Raw genomic sequence first — 15,384 nt, forward strand, 5'->3', positions numbered from 1 at the left:
CTAAAATGCACTGTCAGATTGTATAGTGTGTGTGTGTGTGTGTGTGTGTGTGGGGTGGGGTGGGGGGGGGGGGGATTAGGTTTAGGGCTGTGTGTCCCCCAGAATGAGATAAAAACCTATTATTTTGGGACTTACAATTGTGATCATTTTTCAGGTCCCCACGAAGATCTCAGGAAGTCTCATTTTTAGTTGGGTTACTTATGGTTAAGCTTAGGGCTGGGTAGGGGATACGGTCATCATGTTGGGATTAGAGTTTCCCCCATAGAGATGAATGGAGAGTCCCCACAAAGACATCATTACAAACCTGTGTGTGTGCTCCCTATCGTCAGCTCTGCCTCATGTGACCCCTCCCCTTCCCAGGTGGTGATCAACTGTGCCATCCCCAAGGGACTGAAGTACAACCAGGCCACGCAGACGTTCCACCAATGGCGCGATGCCCGCCAGGTGTACGGCCTCAACTTCGGCAGTAAGGAGGATGCCAACGTGTTTGCCAGTGCCATGATGCATGCCCTGGAGGTGCTTAACTCGCAGGAAGCGGGTGAGTACTGGCCCCGTCTGTTAGGACTATTCCTGGATCTACTGGATCGACTGAATCTACTGCAACTTGGCTCAGTCCTCTGTCATTGATTGACTTTGACTTTGAGCTGCTGATTGGTAAAAATGGGCCATAATCCGCCTCCGGCTCTGCGTCTCTGCATACAGATCCAGCCGCTTAAAATTTCCCCACTTTCCATGACAGGTCCTTGACAGGACCTTGACTGGCTCTTGGCTGGTCCTTGACTGTAATGAGATCCCCCACGATGATGTAATGAAAAAGGGGGCCGGCATGATCCACCCCTCAACTCTCTGTGTGTAAAGTACTTGCAATGATCTATCCATCCACCAGGGAGAGCAGTAATCTGAAGTGACTTACCTGAAATCAGGTAAGATACCTGAATCAGGTATTGTAACTCCACTGCAAAAAATGAAAATCTAAGCAAGTACAATTTCCCTATATTTAAACAAAATTCCAATTTCATTAATAAACTTACTACACTGCAATAAATGGCCTGTGAAATTTAGAAATAGTTTCTGTTGTGAGGCAAAGATGGCCTAAAACTGTCAAAATGTGTTTTTAGTCAGTTTATTGATGAAATTACAATTTTATTTTACTTCCCTCTTTGGAGATGAGGCGGTCCCAAGATATGTCCAATACAATAATTACAGGCCTAAACAAAGTATTAAGACTGATATTGTCAAGCAATGAGAGGTATATGAAAATTAATCAGATTTGAAGCCCATTAAGCTTGTTTGGCACAAGATGAAAGATTTCATGCGCAAGGAGGCCAAGCCAGGTACAAAGCAGCAGCATGTCCAAGAGTTATTTTGGGAGAAGAGAGTGACCCAAGATGTGTGTGACAGACTAATTACAGGTCTAAACAAAGTAATAAGGTTGACTGTGGAGAATAAAGGTGTGTTTTTTCTTTCTGTCTGGCTAACAGCCGGATAGGCTGCTGGTGGCTGCACATCCACGGGGGGGGGGGGGGGGGGTGATGTGTGAATGTGTCATTAACTTCTCTGCTTGGCCACAATGAAACAATGAGACAGATGAGACAGATGTTTGAAGCGGTCAAGGTGAGGTTATTTTTTTAACATAAGAAACACTGCTTTCAGATCATAAGAACATAAGAACTATACAAACGAGAGGAGGCCATTCGGCCCATCAAGCTCGCTTAGGGAGAACTTAACTAATAGCTCAGAGTTGTTAAAATCTTATCTAGCTCTGATTTAAAGGAACTCAAGGATTCAGCTTGCACTATGTTATCAGGAAGACTATTCCATATTCTGACTATCAAGCCAGTCGGTTAAATAAACACTACTAAACAGTCATTACACACTACCAGTCAAAACTGTTGTTGGCATGTAAATTAGAAACCAGAAGACTATAGTGGAAAAAAAGTATGATCGTCTACCAAAAACATTTATACACTGTATAGTCATGACTGACATGCTGAGGCTGGGTTTGAACCAGTGACCCAGGGAACACAAGCACACAGGCTTAGCCCACTGAGCCACACAGGGACCCTGAAAGTGCAAATGTTTTTTGCATGAAAGTTCACCATAGCAAATACCCTGAGCAAGGAACTGCCCACAAGCACAAGAAAAGTGGTGGGGCTGGGGGCTGGGGGCTGGGGGCTGGGGGTGGGGGGTCAACTGAATGTGTGAAAGTCATTAACATCTCTTTTGACTGGTAGTATGTGTGTGTTTGTGTGTGGGTTTGCATAGATCACATTTGAGGACCAAATTGCCCCCAAAGTGTAGTAAAACCTGAAATTTTCCTACTTTTGGGGACATTTTTTGAGGTCCCTATTTGGATAAACACTTTTAAAGCCTCTGATCACAAATTTTTCTGAACACATACAAATCGAATTTCAATGAAGAAGTTGGCCAAAATTTCACATCTGTTCACGACTATACGCTCGGGTGGTGAACAAAAGCACTGGCAAAGTCTTGCATTTCTGAAAAGTTTCAATACGCAGAAAAAGGCTAGTCACATTAGAAACGCTATTTCGTGAAGTCTGGTCCACCATCTAAACGGCTAAATAGAAATAGAAGAAATCACAAGACAGAAAACACTTTAACATCCCTCCATCACAGAGCCGGACTCGCCATCAAAACTGTAAGCTCCTCTAAACCCAGCTTATTGTACCTTGATACCTTGTACGTTGCTTTGGATAAGTCTGCTAAATGCTTTAAATGTAAATATAAATATTGTACAGTGTAAAGCCATGTAGCAGAAATGACTTGGGGTCAGTAATCCAGGAGACATGGAGGTGTACAGTAAATATCCATTGTCTTCCCAACATCAGTCACTGAATGGTATTAAAAAAGCACTGGAGAGTTCAAAGCATACAATTCTCACAGTCTAACAGCACCACCAACATTCAGATGTAAATGAGCTTGAGATGTAAATGCATGCTGGCTGACCAGATCACCCCCCCTGGAAAGAAAATATCCCTATTCCCTTTTATTGTCCTTGGTGATTTTAACAGAGTGAATCTACACCAGGAACTTCCTAAATACAGACAGCATATCGACTGCCCCACCAGGGACAACATCACACTGGACCACTGTTACACCATTTTAAAAGATGCCTATCGCTCTGTCCCCCGGGCAGCTTTAGGACATTCTGATCACTGTATGGTCCATCTTATTCCAATTTACAGGCAACAGCTTAAACGTGCCAAGCCTGTAGTCAAAACTGTGAAGAAGTGGACCAATGCAGCAAAGCAGAAACTGCAGGACTGTTTTGACTGCACTAATTGGACTGTCTTTGAAGCTGCATCTGATAATCTGGATGAGCTGACAGACACTGTGACATCATACATCAGTTTTTGTGAAGATGTGTGTGTCCCGACCAAGACCTTCTGCACATACAACAACAATAAACCATGGTTCACTCCCAAACTGCAACATCTTCACCAGGCCAAGGAGGATGCCTACAGAAGTGGTGACAGGGCCCTGTACAGGCAGGCCAGGAACACGCTGACCAGTGAGATCAAAGTGGCAAAAAGAAGCTACTCTGAGAAGCTGAAAGAACGGTTCTCAGCCAATGACCCTGCATCAGTGTGGAGAGGCCTGCGAGATATCACCAGCAACAGACGACCCCTACCCCCCGCTGAAGCAAACAAAGACCTGGCAGATGAGCTGAACAACTTCTACTGCAGGTTTGAGATAAACAGATTCACACCCCCCATCCACCCCACTCCAGAGACAATAACCCCCATCACACCTCGTACCCCCCTATCCTCCCCCCTGGAACTCAGAATACACAAAGCGGAAGTGAGCCGGCTGTTCCAGAAACAGAAAACCAAGAAGGCCCCGGGACCAGACGGTGTATCCCCCTCCTGCCTCAAAACCTGTGCTGATCAGCTGGCTCCCATCTTCACCCGCATCTTCAATAGATTCCTGGAGCTGTGTGTAGTTCCCTCGTGCTTCAAACGCTCCACCATTATCACGGTCCCCAAAAAACCCACCATTACAGGACTGAATGACTACAGACCTGTCGCCTTGACGTCTGTGGTCATGAAATCCTTTGAACGCCTGGTTTTAGCCCATCTAAAGGACATTACAGGACACCAGCTGTACCCCCTGCAGTTTGCCTATCGGGCAAACAGGTCGGTGGATGATGCAGTGAATATGGGGCTGCATTATATCCTGCAACATCTGGTCCGTCCAGGAACTTATGCCAGGATCCGATTTGTGGACTTTAGTTCGGCTAAACGAGCATAGATTTTAACGAGCAGTTAAAATCATTTCAGATCCGTCACATCCTGGACACAATCTTCTCCAGCTACCCCCCTCTGGCAGGCGCTACAGATCTGTTTACAAAAACTGTTTACACTCTACCTCGCACCTTAAAATTGCACAGTGTTACTCACCTGTGTATATTTATAATATTTATAATTTTTCACATTTGTATTGTATTTGTATTGTATTGTACTGTATTTGTACAGTATTTCTTGTATACGGTATTTTGTTTTTATAGTGTCACTTATTGTAGAGCTGGGTGATATGGCCTAAAAATAAAATCTCAGATTTTTTCACAAAAAATCTGATTTCCGATTTTAATCGATTCTCCCCTCCCCTACTCAAAATCAAACTACTTTATTTAGCTTTATTTACTTTAGACCACACGTTTAGGAGCAGTGTGTGGCTCAGTGGGCTAAGCTGTGTGCTTGTAATCAGAAGGTCACTGGTTCAAGCCCAGCCTCAGTATATCTGCAGCTCCTTGAGCAAGGCCCCAACAGGTGGCCTTCACAGACAACTTATTCTTCAAAGATCAAGTTGAGGGAGGCATAAACACAATTTCCCCACGGGGATCAATAAAGTGTCAGTTATTATTGTGAACACTTTTAGAAAGGTTTCTCTATAGCTTATTTTAAAACTGGCAACAACACAATACACCCTCAAACTTATAAATAAAAGTAATAAGTAATATTGTAATAACAATAGAAAAAAAACACATAATTTTATCATGTCAGCTTAGTATTAAGTAAATACTTTATGCCATTGGGTTTGACATATTATATTACAATTACAATTACAAATTACAGAAGTAGCAACACCTTTCTTTGGGCACGTGCCATCTTTTCCCCTGTCATTGCCATGTTGTTAGTGAATCTGCTACAGTGTTAATTTACCCGTGAGGAATGGTGCATCGCATTAGTTCCGCATTTGGCGCTTGTGTGTAAAAAAAGTAATAAAATCGATTTCATGAAAACATATCGTCCTGAACTGTAAATTCGAATTAATCAATTAAATTGATTTATCGCCCAGCTCTAACTTATTGTTTGTGTATGAGAGAGTATCAAACTGTGGGAAACTAATTCCTTGTGTGCCCCAGCACACTTGGCGAATAAAAGCTGATTCTGATTCTGATTGCTGCAGTTACAGTATCAACAATCAATGGCTGGACAGTTGATACAGGGACAATGATCACAACACACATCAGAACAGCCTTCCCAAAGCCAACAAACTGAACCCTATTGAAAATTTGTGGACTATGCTTAAAATAAAGCACTTTAAAACAAATCAATATACTGTAGGACCAAAGTGCTGTACAAAGGATAAATAAGAATAGACAATAAACAAACCAATAAAGCATATTAAAATAAAATAAGTAAATAAAATAAATTAAAACAAAAATGAGCTTTTTTAAGTCATAGCAAAGACCATTCAATCATTTAACCCTGTAAAAAGAAAAGTAAAGTTTTTGTAAAGACAGCGCCATCTAATGGTATCACCCTGCAAGTGAATGAATGGGCGGGTTTATAGTCAAATATAGGCCCACCCCTAGAAGAAGGGGGGCTCTACCTTTCGGATGGTAATTGGAAGGAACTTGGCTGGGATTTGGCTGCCAGCCAGACTGGAGGGGAAATTTTAAGTGGCTGGATCTGTAGGTGACAGTGTTGGTATCTGAACAGCAGCTATTTTTTTTGTATCCTGTTAAGTCCCAGGTTACCGGCACCCACAAAGGGGGGGGGTCACATGGCCGCGGTTGGTCTGCGCCAACGATTCTCAACCCATGGGTCTGAAAAGGTCAGAGTGGGGAAATTTTAGCATTTTAAAACCAGCCAAGCTCCTATGCTGATCCACGATCAGATTTCCCAGCCCCAATCCTAGAATTAACCTATATAAACGGGTCTTGGGTCTGCAACTGCTTAGTGCAAAACTAGTGAACACTCAACCGATCCAAGAAGCCAAACCACAGATGCTTAATTTGAAATTCACTGGCACATCCAATCAGATTTGTGCGATAGGCATTGATTGGTGTAAATTGCAGAGTGCACTACGTGCTTGATCGTGGCATTAATTTAGACCTATACTTGATATAGGGTCGAGATTGAGCTGGCATGGCAAAAATTGGGTCGCGGTGCAAGAGAGGTTGAGAACCACTGGTCTCTGTAATGCTGAGTGGATATCAGTAGGTTTTGAATCGTCAGCTGGCTCCGGTCAATGCTTCCTGCCAGGTAAAGAGGCCAAGCTGAAGACAGGAATAGCAGTGAATATATTGGAGAACAAGTGATGGATCCATGCTTCATGCTTCAGAAACTGCACGTGGGCACCAGCAGATATGGTGGATCGCAGTGGTTTGGTCACCAAGTAACGTGGACCGTGGACGGTTAACGTCAGTGGGAGCGTCAGCGGTGACTGAGCTGATGTCATCTGCTGCAGCAGTGTCATGGCTAATGAGATTTCTGTGACATTGTGTGATTGAGCACAATACCTTCCTCTTGTTTTAAAAGAAATGTGATTATAAATCAAATCTCAAGGGCATGGTGATTTGCCATTAAGTATAAATGTGAAATAAGGCAGGACTGGGTTTTATCAATGTGGCGTTTCTGCATTCCAGTGTAGGTTCTGTCCAAAGTGTCCTGGGAACAGATAATTTGGAGTCTGTATGTAGCTTTTTTTTTTTTTGTCCCGTTCCAGTGCCTTGTCTTCAGTTGATGGGGTGAGATCACTTCTTTTTTTTTTTCCCCCTACAAACTGGTCTGACTGGGAACGCTAGTAGCTCTGGTTTTGTAGGCCAGGTGTTTAACACAATTCCTGGTGAGTGCGGTGTATGTGCAGGATTCTAAGGAAACGTGTCACTGAATGATTTCCTTCTCATAAGTGAACTTGTTCAGGGCTGGGGATGCTGCAAATCAAGGTAGGGAAGCTGGATGTTACTGGGAAAACCCCCCCGCCCCCCCCCCCCCCCCCCTCTCGGATCCTTTGGATGCTCAGTGTCATGGGGGCATGGGGGCATGGGGGTGATGGCCTGTCAGCCTCCAGTCCTCTTCAGGTTATGTTCGTATCATTCCTGCAGTCAAGTTGTTTGTATTGGAAACAGATGGGGCATTGTTTGGATGAAGTGCAGTCTCTTTTTTGCTTTCTTTTTTGTTTAAATACCTGATCTATTTAAGACACGGCTTAAAAATTCCAGCATGGGATCTATTTACGGCATCTGATTTTTAAACAAAAGCCATAAACAGAAATGCTGAGGAGGTGAGGGAGATGCTGTGGAATGCCGCTGTGCTCCCTGGGCGATGGGCGGCGGATGGAGGATGTGGTTCCGGGGGGATTCTGCTTGGGGGGGGGGGGGTGGTGGTGGGAGGGGGGGAGCATGGATGAGCTTTTTCTGCCTCACGACTTCTCTGGGAGCCTCCGTTTTGAGGGCTCCTTGTTGGGGTAGCTGGGCTTTCCGGCGCCCTTCAGGTACCAGACCTGCCTCTGAATCGCCGGTTTCCACATGCCTCCTTGCTCTCCCCTGTTATGGATAAACATCTATGATTCCAAGCCTGAGACGGTCACCGTGGAAACATCCCATACATCTGCGCTCTCCCTTCCAAATTCTCCATTTGTCATTCATGGTTCGGAAAATTCCTGCCATCTTTTCTGTGTTGGACTCTGAAGCAGCCTAACATCGACCCTTTAATCGCCTGATGGGGATGCGCTTAATTATGCAGATTGCTGGTAATTATACACGGGCCCGTATATGGAGCCGTCACCGAGTGCTGTCTGGCCTTTTGTTTTCGGAAGAGGCGACGTCATGTCCAGCTGTCACCGTTGAGCTCCGGTGTCATTTTCACCCCCCCCCCCCCCCCCCATCCCACCTGGCACCCCAGCCCCCCCATCTCAGTCCCACGCTGGTGTCTGCCTGCTCTGCCCCAGCTTTTCTGCCCCATGAGTGTGTTGTCGGTGTGCACTGACCTGCCTCAGGCTGTTGCTGGGCCTGTTAGGCTTTCTTGGACACTCCTGGCTGTTTCCCCTCCGTGGACTCGCTTGCTGACTAAGCGTAGCTGCCTCCTGAGTTGTCTGGGCTGTGAGAGATGTGGGCCTCTCTGGGCCAGTCCTGCCGGACGGACCTCAGTGCTCCTGGGGGGGGCAGGGAGGGTAGGGGAGGCCCAGCCACTGTCTGTCTGCATTAGGCTGTTTATAGGTGGCGGAGATGGACTCTGTTCTGCTTGGGGTCTCCCCGCTGTCACGCGGTCGTAGGGACGCCGACCTGCCCTGGCTGCTACGTTCATTGATCTGGTCGAACATTATTCTAGTTGCATTCTCACATGGAGACGGAGTTGTTCTCCCCTCCCCCCGACATTCCAGGACCAACACTGGGCCTGACTGGCTGCCTGCGCCATGTGCAGTATGTGAAGGACACAGGGTTAGGGCCGCAGGGGCACACAGCTGATTGGTTTCTGGAGTGCCCCCTCCTCTGTCACTCACTGCTTCGAGGCACATCATTGGCTAACGCTAATGCCTTAAAAAAATAAAAATAAATCCTAGATTTGCCCCTGGGTGCACTTTGACTCTCATCCCAGACCGGACCAAATCCGACCCGATGTGGTTACGTTCAGTCTGTATCAGAAGGAGGACAAAACTAGAAGTCATGTCCTCCCCCATCTTGAAGGAAAATGCAAGAATCAGCCCTCGGAGAGACGTGCTTCCCAGACCAGCCGTCTCTTCTGGCCCTTAAAAGTAAACAGAACGTAACTAAAATCCCTTTGAAGCCTCAATTTGGCAAATCTTTCTGAACGGGGACTGGCCTGAGCACCTGACCATCGCTCATACACTCGTTTTGGGACAGGGCTGTCATTTTGTCAGACTGACTCCTTAGGTTCATTGAGGTATCCTGTGAATAATTGGCCAGATGGTTATTCTCCCTGTGTGACTGGCTGCATATTGAGTACAGTGGTTTGAGCGAGCAGCCTGACAAACCCTGCCTCTCATTGTAGTTAAAATGGACTAATTGAACACAGTCCTCCAGGGCTTACATTATTGCTTGAGAGATTTCCTGCATTTTTCTTTGTTCTCATGTTATGCTGAAATGTCAGTCTTTCTGCTTTTTGTCCTTCAGTAGCTCTTGCTGGCTCTGATTTACACACTGATGCGCCTAATCGATAGAAAGGATGCATCTATACAATGAAACTGATGGCAGTTCTACTCAAGCTCAAATTGCCCATCTTTTCCCCAAAGCCCTCTGTTGGTGGTGGGTGGTATTGCAGGAAATCGGGGAATTCAGTGCGGTTTTGACCTCTGGGTCTTTTTGCTTTCAACAGGGAATAGATATGCCTGTTCTTTCGTCCTCGCTACTCTTAATGTGCCATAAATGTGCCCTGGGGTCTGACCTGCTAGCTGTAGCTTACTTGCTGTAGCCCCACAGATCTGCAGTCTTGCTGATAAACCACCCCCCCCCCCCGCCTTCTCCGTAGCGTGTCACCTGCCGTCAGGGTCGGTGGCCTGACCGCATGCAGGTCCGCTCCCCTGTTTTCCGTCCTGGCTAATTTTAGCCTGCAGTCACAGGGCCAGAGTCGGCCATGCCGTCATCCTGGAGCCAGCCGGCCGCGGGCTTTTCTCCGTGTGATCTTTTTTTAAAATAAGCGCTGTTGCTGGCTGCAGGCAGAGGATGCTCCGGTGGGGGTAGGGGGGTTGAGGCTCGTGTGAAATGCAGTCCCTGGGAGACTGCGTGCGCCTTGTGTGGGAGGCTCTCTATATTTGGATTCCGTTAATTCCAGTGTGTGGAAAAAATTATTCAAGTCACGTCGCATTAGTTGTGCCGTCGCACTGCAAGCTGTGGCCATTAGGGGGCGCTCTCACAGATCCTCCTTTGACAGACAGCACGCGGGAGCTGGGTGGTTGCTGGGGTTGACGCTGGGCTGAAGCCTGGGAATAGAACAGTGGGAATTTTTGTGTTGACGGGGAGCATGCTTCGCTGTCATTGGCCGGCTCCAGCTGGCTGTCAGTCATATCAGTAGTGGAGACCCCCCCCCCCCCCTATTTTCTTTTTATAAAGGAATTACATCTCTCCATTGGGGGGAGGGGGTGGCTCCGTAATACTGGCATTTCCTCATTGTCCTGAATTGTCCATGTGACAGACCTGTCATATGCCAGCACACGGATTTGTATGTCACCTGTATGGTATAAATACTTTGTTTTGACACACTGCTGACAGTGGATTACTTGCAAACTCTATTGGATGATAGACCCCCCCACCCTCACCCCTGTCGGTCAGGGTGACTCCAAGGCCCAGCATTCCCCCCCCCCCGGTCACTGTTTGTGTCTATATGTGTCCCTCCCCCCCCAGCTTTGTGATGCTCACTGAAGATGCCCCAGCGAGGCTGTATCTCGGCAGGGTCCCGTCTCGTGACGGCTGGCGCCGTTCCTGCGCCGAAAAGAGCGTGTTTATGCAGCCGTGAGACGCCTGGCATGTTTGTTTACCCCCCACCCTCATCTCTCGTGACACCATGTGACCCTAATTGCATCAACGGCCCAATAAAGGCGAGAGGAAGATCCGGCTGCTGGCCCAGTTTTTGTTTACCAGAGCTGCGTGTTCTTTGACAGTCCTGCCGTTGGTGATCCCCTTAAACGCCGAGACCAAGCTTTGCGTCCAGGTCCTCGCAGACACACGCTGATTCTCCGCACAACCTCGGCCCAGAGGGAGGGTGCTCATCCACTGGTCCCCGTGCAACGTTATTGGCTGGGTCGGTGCCTCTGTCGGTTCCGCGGGGCGACACCTCGCGTCCAGGCTCGCCGATCGTGTCGTCATGCCCGCTCCGCGGGTTAGCCGCTTTCCTCCTCAGAGGATCAGCCGAGCGGACATCATTCTGAGGAGTGAGTAGCTGTGCTGAGGGGGTGTGGTCAAGGTTTGATGACTTTTCCTTCACTTGGCTTAAATTAAAGGGTTCGCTTGTGTTTACATCGGGCTGAAATCGCGTAATATGGCCGCTATACCCATTTTTCCTGCATTCCTCACTAATCACAGTAGACTGTGTGAAATGTTTAATTCATTGGCTCTTATTAGCTGCTGTGTCATTGCCTGGTGGTGTTTTATCGGAAGTAGGGAGTGTTTTCAAGCTTTTGCTGTCTCACTGATAAATATATGTGAATGCTCATCGCTGCTTAAGGCGAATGATGCACAGCGTGATCTATCCCAGGCTAATGTGCGAGTCTGATACCCCTGGGCTGCTTACTGAACTATAGCGTGAGGCTTGAAACATGCTTTCAGAAATGTGACTTGGAGCACGATGCACTGGTGTGTAACCATGTGCTCGAAGTTTTAGCTGAACTTTCCTAATTGCTGGCACTGAGCTCATGCTGGTGGAGATGCCTGGCTACAACTCCCAAGGGCAGCTACTGTATATCAATCAAGCAACCTCTCGCTCCCATTCCTCTAACTGAAGTCTGGGTGTTGATTGGTTCTGGCAGTACCGTACAGGGCCTGCTATTGGATGGCTGCTCTGAACTCTGATTGGCTAGTCCGAGGTCTTCCGCAGGAAGTATTGTATAGCAACTAATACAGTCTACACTCGTGTGTCTCCATGGTCTCTGCATTTTACCCCTTTAAGGGGTCATGGATGCAGTTATCTGATCTCGGCTCCTTTTTTTTGTGAATGGTTCTGAAGTTTTCCGGCTGCATCTTTTTGGCGAGGGCAGCCATGCTTGTTGTAAAGCATATTTGTAAACTTTTATTGTTTTTCTGCTAAGTGAGTTATCCAAAGAAACTCTGATTCCGTCATTCAGCTATTCAGCTCTTTATATGGATGGATTTTTTTTTGTTTTACACACAAATATGGTTTTAATGGCATGTAGATTCAGGGGGGGGGGGGGTGGGGGTTGTAATTCCTGGGATGAGACTGTCCAGGATTAGGGCTGCTGGGTGACCAGAATAAACCAGTTTCCCAGGTTTGTGTTTCACACCCTGTCTCTGAGCAAACCTCCTTTTATTAGGTAGCAGCCTCCTGCCTTGGGGGGGGGCCTCTGCAGGAATTCATCTCACCCCCCCCCGGCCCCCCCCCCCCTCCACCAAGCTGCGTGTCATGCACTGTTCCTGTGCCAGGTGGGCGACGAACGGGAAGCTGTCATCTTTCGACAGGCCGACCAGGAGGGCTCGCTCCTCTGAGGGTTACGGTCTATTAAGAATTGGGAATTGAGGGACTAGAACACACCCTGTTCTGGTGCGATTAAGTGAAACAAGGCCGGTCCATAAAGTTAGACGAGGCAGTAGTAAAAGTTACTTGTTTCATAATTTAACAAGTAATATTGTAAACTGTATTATCTCCTCCTCTTTTTTTATAATTTTTTTTTTTTAAAGTTTCCAGCCACCACTGGTTGAGTTTATTTTAATCATTTGACCAGCATAGAATGTTCTTTAAACCCCATCTTGAAATCTGCAGGCTTCTCCCTCTCCTCTCAGTGATGGCCCGCGATCCAGTGACGCAGCCAAAACCGGCTCCTTTCGGCATGGCACATCTGTGGGCGCGGACGGGTCCGGGCTGGAAGGCGCTGTGACGCGCGGGAGAACGAGGGGGGGTGCTAACGGAAATACAGATCAGCGCAAATCCACATAGCCCCCAGCGTGACCGCTGTATTTGTTAGGGGCCTTTTTTGATCAGCCGCGCTCCCTGTATAGTCGTCGTAATTAGAGTGCTTCCTCTAGGCCTTAATTGGGATTTTCTGTAATGCATATAAAATTTAAAAAAAAAATAAAAAATTAAAAACAGCCGGAAAAGGCAGAAGACGGAGCTGAAGTGTGACCCAGTTCAGCTGCCGCCGTTGGTGGCTGGCTGACAGCTTCGCTGCGTTTGCTGTTACGCCATCCGGGCTGGTTTTGGAAGATGGGGGCGGTTTTATTTTTAAACGGCCCTCGCCATTCACAACTTTTTCCGCCGCTGCCCGTCGCAGAGTCGTGCAGCCTCCGAGGGAACATGCCGGATCTCGGTGCCCGGACCCACCCGAGTCGTCGCACACCGAACGCCGATGGTCCTAATGATATACCAAGAAAACCCCATATGGGTGACGGGGGGTTTATGATGACCCCCCCCCCTTCTTGGGATCCGCCCGGAGCCTTTGTGTCGGCCTGTTTCCATTTCCGGGGGCCCATTCTGCTCCGCATCTGAAGGACGCCGCCGGATGGTGTATCGGTCCCAGAAGCCGTGCAGGGAAGCCGTCAGGAGGCCCCGGCCAGGGGGTGTAATTTCACTCCCGGCTTCCTCGCACCTGCCTCCCTCAGCAGCTCTTGAGACACCCCCGCCCCCAGGGCGTGTAGACCCTGTAACCTTCTCATGTCCTAATGGATCGATACTTTTGTCGCATCCACCTCGGGAGCCCGAGGCGAGATCATATTCCCCGTTGTCGTCTCCTCTTCGGTGGGTGACAGCTTGCCACCGCGCCGTCCCTGGAAAGGCAATGAATCGAGTGGTTTTGCGGAGACCGACGCAGGGTGACAGACTTCTGGTGACTTTGCCAGTCTGCCTCCCCCCCCGGACCTCCTGTCAGACTTGCGTTGATGCTTCACAGCTCAGAACAATTCTTTAGGAGGGATACACTCAAGGGTAAAACATGTGGAGGGTACAGGTTGGGCGTGGCCATGACCAGGAGGGGGCGATAGCGGGTCAGTGCCATGGCCCTGCTAAGATGCTCTAGTCGTCACGCACCCCCCACCCTCCCTGCTATTTGCGGCATTAATAATTGATCATGGCTAGGAGGAGCTCTAACCACTGTGGGGGGGGTGGCTATCGCCCAGACCGCGGGAATCGCTGCTCCTCTGTTCGCACGCATCCCTCCGGATCCGCCCCGGCTGATGGAACGCCCTCTCCGACGCCGCTATGGACCTGAATGCTACCCGCTGTGACGCCGTGGGTGGACTTGGAGGGACGGCGGCGCCCCCAGGCTGCCCAGGGGTGCTGTGGAACTACATGTGCTGCCAGAAGAGGGCCAAGGAGACGCCTTTTCCGCGTAGGTCCCGCGTCCCGGCAGGCCGCCACGCCGATCCGGCCACGCCGATCCGGCCACACCACTGCCCTGCTTCTGTGTAGCCAATCCTCAGCTTTGTTCCGCGTCTCTGCCTGTGGAGGCTCTTCTCCTCCATGGCTTCCTGATTGATGCAGTTTCCATTTTTAGCAGGTTAATTTCGCAGATTTTTGACTGCAGTATCAATCATTGTATCTTTCGTTTGCGTGATGTAATTTAAAGGGGATGTGATGCCTGTGAACTTCAGCTTTTGGTTGTTTTGGCTTCTGTTAGACCGTTTTGTTCCCAAATATCTAAACTGTGCTGGTATTGTTGTTTTTTTTTTGGGTGAGTGGGTGGGGAGTGATCTAAGGTAAGTGTAAAACGGATCTGTCAATTCCTCTGTAATAGCATTCTTCTTCCATCCAGGCCAGGAAAAGGTTCTGTTAGGGCCAAAGGTTGGGGAGTAGCAGCCTTTGTCCTGATTGACATGTGATGTCATCAAAAAGAACCTGGACAATATGTCAAAAGCTTCAGTGTTATTTGTATCTTTACCCTTAAAGAACGGGCTTGCAATGAATTACCTTAGTGTGATCATTTCTAATGTCTAGTGTTGTCTTTTTTTGTGAGAATAGTTCTGCGTGGAGCCTGATGACCTTCCAGTGCTGTGTTTGTTCCACCTAATGATTCGTCGGGTGGTTTTTGTGTCGTCTGCTGGGGCTGCCTGATTGGAGGGCTTGCGTCTGCTGGGGCTGCCTGATTGGAGGGCTTGCTTTCCCAGGTGGAGGCGGAAGGTGGCTGCCGCTCACATCTGTCATGTCACAGCGGAGCCCTGAGAGTAAACAGGAAGCGTGAAGCTGAGCAGGTGTCCCGGCCGTCACACAGGGCTCAGTCTGGGAGGTGTGGAAAGTCCCCACGTCTCCCCAGTGAACAGAGACCTATTATCCAGTCAGTGTGCCCCAGGCTCCTGTGTGGGCCTCTGCCGTTCCGTGTGGGACTCCCAGGCTTCTCCGCTTCCCATGTCAGGAAGCTGGCAGCACCTAATAATTAACAGGCCGCGATACCGACCCCAGCGGGCGTTGGGGAAACGGCAGGATGGCAGTTCACAGTTACTTGGGAAATGTCACCGAA

The 15,384-nt window shown here is 48.4% G+C and overlaps 1 protein-coding gene across 11 annotated transcripts in view; it reads left to right on the top strand.

Moving 5' to 3' along the window:
* Positions 1–15,384, top strand: part of enah (ENAH actin regulator) — a 79,472-nt gene that overhangs the window by 38,300 nt on the left and 25,788 nt on the right. For 10 of the 11 annotated variants that reach the window (XM_072703152.1, XM_072703151.1, XM_072703153.1 and 7 more), the window contains exon 3: positions 361–538. In XM_072703152.1, the coding sequence (XP_072559253.1) occupies positions 361–538 (178 nt within the window). Of the gene's footprint in view, positions 1–360; positions 539–10,742; positions 11,137–15,384 lie in introns of those variants that run through there. The other variant, XM_072703154.1, reaches the window with a different exon arrangement.

The sequence above is a fragment of the Paramormyrops kingsleyae genome, chromosome 19 (genome assembly GCF_048594095.1).
Source record: "Paramormyrops kingsleyae isolate MSU_618 chromosome 19, PKINGS_0.4, whole genome shotgun sequence".
Lineage (NCBI taxonomy): Eukaryota > Metazoa > Chordata > Actinopteri > Osteoglossiformes > Mormyridae > Paramormyrops > Paramormyrops kingsleyae.